Source organism: Mytilus trossulus, unplaced genomic scaffold (genome assembly GCF_036588685.1).
Source record: "Mytilus trossulus isolate FHL-02 unplaced genomic scaffold, PNRI_Mtr1.1.1.hap1 h1tg000343l___fragment_1__unscaffolded, whole genome shotgun sequence".
Taxonomy (NCBI): Eukaryota; Metazoa; Mollusca; class Bivalvia; order Mytilida; family Mytilidae; genus Mytilus; species Mytilus trossulus.
In genome coordinates, this window is record NW_026963332.1 from 597,501 (window position 1) to 609,842 (window position 12,342).

Below are 12,342 nucleotides of genomic sequence, written 5' to 3' on the forward strand. Positions count from 1 at the left end.
CGAATAGGGAATAGGGAATAGGGAATAGGTAACGAATAGGCAACGAATAGGGAATAGGGAATAGGTAACGAATAGGCAACGAATAGGGAATAGGGAATAGGTAACGAATAGGCAACGAATAGGGAATAGGGAATAGGTAACGAATAGGCAACGAATAGGGAATAGGGAATAGGTAACGAATAGGTAACGAATAGGGAATAGGGAATAGGTAACGAATAGGTAACGAATAGGGAATAGGGAATAGGTAACGAATAGGGAATAGGGAATAGGTAACCAACTTGACGCCCATTAACTGAAATCCATGAAAATCCGTTTCAACTGTTTCTGACCAGTTTGTGTTCAAATTTAGAATAATACCAGTGTTTCCGGTATTCTCCAAAAATATCACATTTTATAAAGATTACTGAAAATGACAGATATAATAAGAGTATTAGAACTTTATAGTGGTATAGGAGGAATGCATTGTGCACTTCAAGGTTCGGTTATCTTAAACTTTAACTTAATAGTGATCAGGTATATAGGTTTATGACTAGTCCAAATAATTATGACATCTTGAAAGGCTATTATATTTTTTTTCTTTGACACCTTCCAAGACTTCGTAATTATTTGGACTAGGTTTATGACCACAAAAATTACTTTACCTGCACTAGTCGAAACTGATGTTCCCATAAGGCCATAACTTTTCTGTCTACTTGAATATTCAGTTTTTAAGGGGGGCACTCTAGTCCAAATAATTATGACGTCTGGGACGGCTTCCCTGAAAAAAATTAAAATAGCCTTGCCAGACGTCATAATTATTTGGACTGGGGGCACTCCAGTCATGCTTCAGTGATTCCCTATACAATCAACCAAATTTTTCCAACAAAAGCCCCCCCCCGGATCCGCCTTTGATATTCTTAAAAATAAGGTCCTTTTGGAAATATACTGGTGCATTGAGAGTAATATGAGGCAGGCATTCACCTGTGAATGGGTACGAAGCACAGGCACTTGCTTCTATCCATTGGAAGGTCGACTATAACGTTTTTTATTTTGGTTCTGTTGTTAGGGATTTTAGTGGTGACGTTATCTAAGTTATGACGTCATATTCCATGTAAACAAAGAAAAGCTGTCATCAGGTTATGTTTTTTTTTATAACAAACAATTTTCTAAAATGAATTTGTATTGAGTTCCATTCTTAGACTGATAAATATACATTTTGTACATTTTATTCAAAGTCTAATGCAAACAAGACTGGAAATGGAAGTAGATTACTGCGCAGATCCAGAAATTCAAAAACGTGACAAAAAATACTCTGAACGATTTTGAGTTCATTCATGTTCATTACTACAATAAAAAATTCGGGAAATTTTCCCGATTAAAAAAAATAAAATTATTGAATTTTCTACTGTAATAAGGTACATTTTTGTACTTCGTCCCCATAAAACCATGATAATAGAGATTTTATTACAAATGTATAAATTCAGCTTCATTTGTTAATGTTTGATTGCTCTACTTGACATCACCCTTACGGCCTTAGTAAGCCTTATGCCAAGGGATATATAGTCTCTTCTTTTTCTTTTTGGTCAACAAGGCTTCAATACTGAAGAATACATGTTGTTGCGCATGTGTAATTGAAGAAAAATTTTACAAGTTAATAATAATTTACATGTACCATACTCACAATTAGATTTAATGTTTGTTAGTCAGATATTTCTCTAATGTCCAACAGCTGTTTTGCCAGACAAGCTTAAAAAGCTGTTGGAAGTCAGAATAATCTTGCATACATTCAGATTATGTTTACAAATAATAAATTTAATGTACATCATGTACATGTTTTGTTTGAGTGTGTTTATTGGAAGCTGAAGAGAACAGACGAACATGTACATTTTTAGCTAAATTTGTCAACAGATGTGGTTTCAAAGATAATCTGAGGAAGCAAGTTCTATTAGATCTTTAAGGAATGTGCAACCATTTGTATGTCATACGTTGCATCCATGGAACAGTGTCCATGGAACATGGCTTCCAAAACTTTTTGACCTGACCATGCTGACCTTTTTCCTTAACTTATTCAATGTATATAATTACAAAAAAAATGTACTACCAACACAAACCCAACTCTAATACGGTAGTCGTGGTACCCTCTTATTACCATCTGTAAAGCTTAAATAATTAGTCTGGTTTTAATTTCCTGTGTAGTGTTTGGTTATTAATTGTTGTCCCCACTGCCACAAAAGTCACACAAAGTGAGACAGGGATTGCTTTTTCAGCAAAGCAGTCGACAATGGTCAACTATTGATAAGTTTTAAGTGTGATAGTAACTACTTGTAATATTTTCATATCAGAGAGCTACATTTTATACTAACTAGGAATATATTTTTACAGATAGTGGCATCAAATATGAAGTGGTAGCAGCAATAGATGTAAATACAACAGCAAACAAGATTTACAGACACAATTTCAAAGGAACTTACCTTATAGAAAACGGCATAGAGGTAATACAATGCTGAAACACATAACGGCACTTGATGATATAATACCCTGGCTAACACTTAGGGATAATACATGAACCGTAACAATATTGTAGCACTTACATATATATTAGTTTACATATTTTCATACTTAATGTCAAAATGTAGGATTCTTATTGGTTATAAAAAAAAACCATGACGACGTCAATTCAATGCACCACTTTGGAGTACTTCAGGGGCTCAATTTCTGTATAAAAATTGTCCTGATGAAGCCTGCCTTGCAGGCGAAACATGTAGACATAGATAATAAAATTGCAGATCTTTTGAAGTGTTGTTGTCAATTTTAATTATTATTGGTTATAAAAAGGAGATAATTTACTCTATCCCATGGTAAAAATTCTTATTACCTTTCAAAGAGAGTCTGAGACACTTGATCATTTGTGTGCTGTACTAATAAGGATTGTTGTTGTGTACAAGAGGTCAAAGTTCATTATTTTGAATTGGAAATTTAACAGATTTATAGTATTAACTAAACATATGATAAAATAGATAATACATAGCTGAGAGGGTGATAGAGCAGATTATTACCCCTCAAAAAACATAGTCAACCTTGGCTTCACTGAGTTTGACAAAGTTTTCTATGAGTAATAATCTGCTCTTTCTATCACCCATTCAGCTTTGTTATTTTTATAATTATACAAAACTATAGCATATATACATGATATAGAGGTAAAATATAATACAATGCTGTAGCATTTAGAGGTACCGGTAGTTCATTATAAAATACTGTAAACTAAGTTCATATTTTAAAAATAGATTTGACATGAATTTCAAGTCCTTGTAATGGAGTAAACTACAATTCAGAGCTAGGTTAAGAAAAAAAGTCAAACGTTTATAATCATTTATATACATGTTATCAATTTTAACTGTATGCTCTTGTTTAGAAAATATCTCCAAAATAAATTCATTCAAATTAACATGGAATAAGTTGTCAATATGAGAACAGTACATATAGTCTTCCTTTCATTGTAGAAACTGACAGTAACACAGATTGATCGAATGAAGATAGATATGATACTGATGAGCCCTCCTTGTCAACCATTCACTAGAGTTGGAAAAAAACTAGATGTTGATGATCTCAGGACAAAATCATTTCTTCATCTCTTAGATCTGTTACCTCAGTGAGTTTATCTGCTATGTAACAGTGTTAGATATGTATTACCAGAGTGAGGTCAATGTTGTGTGTTTTTTTTTCAATTTCAATCTAGCCTCACGGTCATAAAACTTTTGAGCATGATTTTTAAACTCAGACTCGAAAATCCACCAATCAAATTGCTGGATTTCATGTTTCGAGCATGATCTTTGTCCTCCGTGCACTGAGCAATGTTTTATGCCTTCAAGGCCAGATCTGTTTATACTCAGTGAGTTTAACCTGTTTAGTTTGTACAATACATTACAACTGTACATATGGTAAATAAATATGAATGAAAGGAGGTGTGAGGAATATGTCAGTGAGACAACAAACCAACAATACAAAAGTCATCTTGCACTGATTTAATAAATTTAGATAACTAAACATCGTTTGATTTTGTGATAATACATTTGTATTTTGTCATGATTATACCAAATAAAATTAGTCATGCTGTAATCATGAAAAAGATATCACTATTGAAATTCACATCCGGTGCAGTAAATTTTGAACTTAAAGTCTTTATATGCTATTACTTTATTCACAAAATTTTATATCAAAAGCATGAATCTTTTTCTTCATAAATGAATATATATGTAATAGTTCCAAACTCAGAATTTTAACAAATACATATATTGTAATCATGTTGATCAAGAGAGATTTTTGACCTGAATTAATTAAAGCTGAGGAGAATTTTAATTTATTTGTTTCAGACTGACACATTGTCCATCTTACATTCTAGTAGAAAATGTCAAAGGATTTGAAGAGTCACAAACTCGAGACTTGCTTATCAAAGCTTTACAGAAATGTCAATTTCATTTACAGGTAATAAGGTTATTTATGTCCTACCATCCACAAGTTCTTTTAGTCCTACTATCCACAAGTTCTTTATATCCTACCATCCACAAGTTATTTATGTCCTACTATCCACAAGTTCTTTATGTCCTACCATCCACAAGTTCTTTATGTCCTACCATCCACAAGATCTTTATGTCCTACCATCCACAAGATCTTTATATCCTACTATCCACAAGTTCTTTATGTCCTACCATCCACAAGTTCTTTATGTCCTACCATCCACAAGTTCTTTATGTCCTACCATCCACAAGTTCTTTATGTCCTACCATCCACAAGTTCTTTATGTCCTACCATCCACAAGTTCTTTATGTCCTACCATCCACAAGTTCTTGATGTCCTACCATCCACAAGTTCTTGATGTCCTACCATCCACAAGTTCTTTATGTCCTACCATCCACAAGTTCTTTATGTCCTACCATCCACAAGTTCTTTATGTCCTACCATCCACAAGTTCTTTATGTCCTACCATCCACAAGTTCTTTATGTCCTACCATCCATCCACAAGTTCTTAATGTCCTACCATCCACAAGTTCTTTATGTCCTACCATCCACAAGATCTTTATGTCCTACCATCCACAAGTTCTTTATGTCCTACCATCCACAAGTTCTTTATGTCCTACTATCCACAAGTTCTTTATGTCCTACCATCCACAAGTTCTTGATGTCCTACTATCTACAAGTTCTTTATGTCCTACTATCTACAAGTTCTTTATGTCCTACCATCCACAAGTTTTTTATGTCCTACTATCCACAAGTTCTTTATGTCCTACCATCCACAAGATCTTTATGTCCTACCATCCACAAGATCTTTATGTCCTACCATCCACAAGTTCTTTATGTCCTACCATCCACAAGTTCTTTATGTCCTACCATCCACAAGTTCTTTGCCAAACCCTCAATAGTTATGAGGATTTTGTAATTTCCATCAGTATACAATACAAACATATTAATTTTTATTAGGCTAATTGCATCAGGGCTTGAATGGCAGGCCTCAGAACAAACGTATAAATTGTATGGTAGCCTTTAGCATGTTTCTTTACTTGGTGTTTCAATTACATTCTTCTGAAAGTGCCTGTACCAAGGGGGGAAAATGACAATTGTTTTCCATTTGAAGCATATGCATTGTTTCATAAAATTGAAAATAAATATTTTACTAGCAATATGAATAAGAAAATGTGGTATCAGTGCCATGTGAAAACTCCCCATCCAAGTTACAATGTAAAAAAAGTCAACAAGTATATAGGTCAAAATATAACCTTCACCATGCAGCCTTGGCTCACACAGAACAGCAACTTACTGTAAAGAAGGTTATTTTTGCGGGTGCAAAATTTCACGATTTTCATTAAATAACATATATATGAAATATTTTGGTGGATTCATAACTTTTATCAATACCTTTGTATGTTCACTTTTAGTTTTGCGAAATCATTTTGTTCTATCCTCAAAAATAAGCAAAACATTTACACTCTGTGAAAATGACCCGCTATACAGTATATTATAAAAGCTATGAAGCTTTAAATTACTAGCAATGTTTATTGTCTTGAGCTGATTAACAGGTATATAATTTATGTTTTCATTGACATCAGTAATGGAAATTTCATAATTTATAATGCACATGTTTTTATATTTAACCAGGAGTTCATGTTGACACCATTACAATTTGGAATACCAAACTCAAGACTGAGGTACTACATGATTGCCAAAAGACTTCCAGTCAATCCAAATTATTCATGGTCAAATACTGAACAAGTTTGTACTTTTATTTACTCTCAACCTCTGCATTAATGGCCACAGACCACAATTAATTCCTCTATCAGTTCTTTATTACCTTTTGCATCATTAAAAAAATTGCACCATGCACTTTTGTCAATTTTTTTGTGTGTGTAATGTATAGTCCTAGTCCAAATATACATCCAAAATTCAGAAAGATTGAAGCAATCACTTTTACAAACTTAGCCAATACACATCCCTATCCCTATTGACAAGTCAAGAGATGTTCCGAAAAATGTAAATATTACCTTTTTGCACTTGGCCTAATCACTCATTCCATATCAAAATCAGTTATAATACAACATCCAAAAATTTTGTTCACCTCTCTTCTTTCATTTCCACCAAAAAAAAAAAGAAATGAGTGAGGAAGGGAAAGAAAAAGATTTAAGGAAAAATACACTCTAATTATAAGGAACTATATTCGTGGACAACGAAAAGCGTGGGTCATTAATTGTGGTCTTAGGACTAATATGGCTGACCCACCTTAATTGAATCAGTTTTCATCCTATATTTCTTGTCAATTTTACAGAATTCAGAGTTATTCAAGATTGAAAATGAAATAATTCTTTGTTCAATTTTGTTGATTTTACATGCTTATCACACAAATATTATTGCAGGGTATTTTTGTTAAGTGAAAATAACACTGACAAAACTTTCAATGATGACAAATTGTAGTGCATGATTTTCATTTATGTTCATACATATTTTTCAGCTTTGTTACTCAGTACCTAGTGTTGTGCAGCCTTACTTAAGGTACAAAATACTATGTGACACAGAAAATAGATGCTACCATACTGACAAGGGAGCTAATCCTGACATGATCTCAACGCTCACCAGCAAAAAAGAAGAAACAAATAGTTTATCACAGAACTCAGACTGTGAAAATATGACTGAATCCAAATTAGATGAGTGTACTGGGTGTTCTAAAAATAAATGTGAAGAGGAAGACTGGATGCTTGTCAGTCATAATGATGGAGAAGGTGATAGTTCAAAAACAAACAAGGGACCAGTTTTGGCTAAAAGATTAAAAACCAAACATTCATATGATACAGCAGAAGAAAAACATTCAAATGAAGATGATTCAAAACCATTGTGTTTTATGTGTGACAATGAAAGCAGATTAATGGAAGAAAGTCAGTTGTTGAGACAGGATGATGAAACAGAGACATACCATGGTAAATGTCTACAGCTACATCATTTTCTGGAGAAGCAGTCAGCAGAATACTTCAACAAACACAAATTACCTGACAAAGATCTGAAGAGATTTATTGTAATGGATGTCGTGTTTCCATGTATTAGGAAAACTATCTGCTTTACCAAAAGGTTAGTATACTTAAGATATGATGTTGAGCGTACCTCAATGGGTAAGCAACAACACAACACATCCAAAATCTAGGTCAGAGTAACTAATATTTATTCAAGCCACCACTCTCTTTGCAAGGGATTATGTTTTAGGTCACCTGGCCCAAATATCTAATTCAAGCAGTATAGTGCATGTTTATATATATATGTGTTTGATGAAAAGTATGTGCTAGATTGTTTCTGGTATGTAATCTTTTTTCTGCAAAGATAAATCAAGTCCAATCACATTATAGGATAGAGATCTTGTTAGTGGGGAACCACTGAAGTCAGTACAAGTAATAATGATTTCTGATTTCAGGTATGGTCACTATATGGAGGGAGCAGGATCAATTATCCAGATGTCAACAGAGCCGGAGGTAGTTTAATATTCCCTGTTTAACCCTTTTAATTTAAATAATGCCTGAATTAATAATTTTGGCAACTGCAGCATGTCACAGACTCACAGATAGCAATTTGAATATAGTATGTAAAGTTGATTACTATGTTGTTTTTAGCAATTTAGGTAAGAAAACATTTATCTTTTTTCTTTTTATTCTAGAAACGTGATAATTTATGATTTCACACAAGTCTGCATACAAGCATTGATTGTCAAAATAAGCAGGAGGATTCCAACTCCTGGAATCTATCTATGAAAACTTCCACTGGGTGGTTTACAATTGCAAGCACTTTTTAATGAAAGAATAACAATGATTCCACAGTATATTATACTTAAATGGATTTTTGTAGGATGTTACTGGAGCATGTCAGTTGAAAAAGGAGGCAGTAGAAAAGAAAAATAACAAGAATTGGGGAGAAAAAGAAATAGCCATAATTAGAAAATTACAACTGAGATACTTCACTCCAAGGGAGATAGCAAACCTTCTTTGTTTTCCAGAAACATTTGGTAAGTTTAGATGTAGAGCATAGCATGAAGGACTTTTTAAGGTTTTAGTGTTTTAACTAAGCTCTTTTTTGGATTGAAAATTTGGTTGTTTAAAGACATTTTTTGTGTCTAACACGTTCAAAATATATTGATATTAATATAGCATGTTTAATGGGCATACTGTGAATTCGTTCATTTTTCCTGGGTTATAATTTTTGTGCATTGAGGAAAAATTATATTCCTGTGGATCTTTCATCTTTCATATCCATTTTGTGGTTTTGCCAAAGTATTGCAATGCTTCTTACTTTACTTCCATAGTTGATAAAAGAAAAAAAGAACCAAATTATCATACAAGAACTAGGCAAACTCAACAAAAATTGTGTTGTACCTCAGATTCTCTTTAAGAATATAAGGAAATGTTTGATACAGATATGGTTTATATAAAATGGTAACATATAAGTACAGACTGTTCAAAAACAACATAACAGCATCATAAGATATGTCTGCCACTTCATACAATGTACATGAACTTATTGTTTAATTTCTATGATTTTAGATTTCCCTGAAGATGTTTCCACAATACAAAAAAACAGAGTGCTTGGGAACAGTCTAAATGTACATGTAGTATCTGTCCTGATTAGACTTCTGACAATGAAATAATCAACATCAGTGTACATATGATTTTCCTGTTTTTGTGACATACTTGTGAATCTCCTTTCATTTGACTGCTGAAGTGATTTAAAAAGTAGTCCTCATATAAGTGGGGTCTGGTACATTAGACTCTGTACTCAAAACATTTGTTTATTATTTGTAGGGTCTGCTACATCAGACTCTGTACTCAGTCAAACATTTGTTTATTATTTGTTGGATCTGATACATCAGACTCTGTACTCAGCCAAACGTTTGTTTATTATTTGTAGAGTCTGATACATCAGACTCTGTACTCAGCCAAACATTTGTTTATTATTTGTAGGGTCTGATACATCAGACTCTGTACTCAGCCAAACATTTGTTTATTATTTGTAGGGTCTGCTACATCAGACTCTGTACTCAGCCAAACATTTGTTTATTATTTATAGGGTCTGATACATCAGATTCGGTACTCAGCCAAACATTTGTTTATTATTAGCTCACCTGAAACTACTGAGCCAAATTAATCCAAACTTAGCCACAATCATCTTTGGGGTATCTAGTTTAAAAATTGTGTGGCGTGACCCGGTCAACCAACCAAGATGGCCGCCATGGCTAAAAATAGAACATAGGGGTAAAATGCAGTTTTTTGCTTATAACTCAAAAACCAAAGCATTTTGAGGAAATTTGACATGGGATAAAAAAAATTATCAGGTCAATATCTATCTGCCCTGAAATTTTCAGATGAATTGGACAATCGGTTGTTGGCTTGCTGCCCTCCAATTGGTAATTTTTAAAGAAATTTTGCCGTTTTTGGTTATTATCTTGAATACTATTATTGATAGAGATAAACTGTAAACAGCAATAATGTTCAGCAAAGTAAGATCTACAAATAAGTTAACATGACCTAAATGGTCAATCGACCCCTTAAGGAGTTATTGCCCTTAATAGTCAATTTTTAACAATTTTCATTAATTCGGTAAATTTATGTAAATTTTTACCAAATATTTTTCTCTGTTACTAATGGGCAAGGTTCATTATAGATATAATTGTAAGAAGCAAGAACGTTCAGTAAAGTAAGAACTTCCAACACATCACCATCACCAAAATACAATTTTGTCATGAATCCATTTGTGTCCTTTGTTTAATATGCACATAGACCAAGGTGAGCGACACAGGCTCTTTAGAGCCTCTAGTTTGTAGGGTCTGATACATCAGACTCGGTACTCAGCCAAACATTTGTTTATTATTTGTAGGGTCTGCTACATCAGACTCTGTACTCAGCCAAACATTTGTTTATTATTTGTAGGGTCTGCTACATCAGACTCTGTACTCAGCCAAACATTTGTTTATTATTTGTAGGGTCTGATACATCAGACTCTGTACTCAGCCAAACATTTGTTTATTACTTGTAGGGTCTGATACATCAGACTTTGTACTCAGCCAAACATTTGTTTATTATTTGTAGGGTCTGCTACATCAGACTCTGAACTCAGCCAAACATTTGTTTATTATTTGTAGGGTCTGCTACTCTTTGACAACCTTATCTCTGATTATCATGTTAGTATGACCCTTGTTTATTATTTGCCATGGTGTTTGAATTGATTGTGTCTTCTTTTGAATACAGCTGTGATAAACTAAATAAAATTATTATTATCAACCTTGCTAGGGTGTTTTGTTGTTGTCAGGATAACTCTTTGACAACCTTATCTCTGCATATCATGTTAGTATGACCCTTGTTTATTATTTGCCATGGTGTTTGAATTGATTGTGTCTTCCTTTGAATCCAGCTGTGATAAACTGAAGTGTTATTATCATCTTTACTAGAGTGTTTTGTTAATCTCAGGATATTGTGGATTCATTTATTTTTGTGGATATTAAATTGGGGAATTGAAAAATTGCATATATAGGTATATGTGTCAGTCTGGAAGGTATCATCTGACCTTGTAATGCATAGCGTTTTAATTATGTAGTATTGTTAAGAAAATATTAAGCTTCTCAATGATCAAAACTAGTGTTTGTCAAACTGCTATATATCCAACCATTTTTGTCTAGCCTTAGACTTTTGAGGAAAAAGCGAGACTAAGTGATCCTACACTCTGTGGTTAAAGTTTTTGAAATTTTAATAACTTTCTTAAACTGTACTGGATTACTACCAAACATGGACAGAAGCTTGTTTATGATCATAAGATAGTATGCAGAAGTAAATTTTGTAAAAATAGAAATTTCATTTTTTCCGTATTTTACTTATAAATGGACCTAGTTTTTCCGACTGAAACATTATATTCACTCTGTGATGTTTTATTTTCTCACCTTGCACTTTCTCATTTTGGCTGAACAATTTGTTCAAATTTTTGACCAGTTGAACAATTTGGTTTAATAAAACAAATTGCAATTTTGTCAAAATTTTGAATGAGTTGCAATTGGTGGATAGCAACACTAACAGTCCAGTCACTGTAATATTTTATGATGTATTTTAACTAGAGGCTATCAAGAGCCTGTATCGCTCACCTGATTTTACTTGGGTTTTTTGAAATCATATATAAAAAAAATATAAAATTTGGCTAAAAGTAACAACACAACCTCATAAGGAAAGGAACATTCAGGCTATGTTTGATTTCATTCAATTTAGTGGTTCTCCAGAAGAAGACTTTTGTATGCATTTCCCATAGGTTCCTATGCTAAACTAAGTCCTCCCACTGGCAGTCATCTTTGATGATGGATTGGCTACAAAGTAACAACACTTGGTCAGCACCTCATAAGGAACATTCATGCCATGTTTGGCGTCATTCCATTTAGTGGTTCACTAAAAGAAGACATTTCTATGTATTTCCCATAGGGTCCTATGTTAAACTAAGTCCCCAACTGGCGGCCATTTCGGACGATGGATCGGCTACAGAGTAACAACACTTGGTCAGCACCTCATAAGGAACATTCATGCTATGTTTTGTTTTATTCCATTCAGTGGTTCTCTAAAAGAAGTCATTTGTATGCATTTACCATAAGGTCATGTTAAACTAAGTCCCTCTGCTGGCGGCCATCTTGGATGTTTGATCGGCTACAAAGTAACAACACTTGGTCAGCACTTCATAAAGAACATTCATGCCATGTTTGATTTCATTCAATTTAGTGGTTTTCTAGAAGAAGACTTTTGTATGCATTTCCCATAGGTTCCTATGCTAAACTAAGTCCCCCCCACTGGCGGCCATCTTTGATGATGGATT

The 12,342-nt window shown here is 33.5% G+C and overlaps 1 protein-coding gene across 1 annotated transcript; it reads left to right on the forward strand.

Moving 5' to 3' along the window:
* The first annotated feature begins 376 nt into the window (after nt 1-376).
* LOC134701810 (tRNA (cytosine(38)-C(5))-methyltransferase-like) lies at nt 377-9,298 on the forward strand. Its single transcript, XM_063562931.1, has 9 exons — nt 377-476; nt 2,362-2,471; nt 3,480-3,628; nt 4,350-4,461; nt 6,130-6,243; nt 6,977-7,587; nt 7,925-7,982; nt 8,353-8,509; nt 9,045-9,298. The coding sequence occupies exons 1-9, from the start codon at nt 410-412 to the stop codon at nt 9,146-9,148; spliced, it is 1,482 nt and encodes a 493-aa protein (XP_063419001.1). The 5' UTR covers nt 377-409; the 3' UTR covers nt 9,149-9,298.
* Nucleotides 9,299-12,342: the final 3,044 nt, after the last annotated feature.

Excerpts from the sequence above, each read along its gene's own strand:
- LOC134701810 (XM_063562931.1), top strand. The coding sequence starts at position 410 with ATGACAGATATAATAAGAGTATTAGAACTTTATAGTGGTATAGGAGGA. Across the intron at positions 477-2,361 it reads AATGCATTGTGCACTTCAAG|ATAGTGGCATCAAATATGAA; the intron begins GTTCGGTTATCT and ends ATATTTTTACAG. Across the intron at positions 7,588-7,924 it reads ACTATCTGCTTTACCAAAAG|GTATGGTCACTATATGGAGG; the intron begins GTTAGTATACTT and ends TTCTGATTTCAG.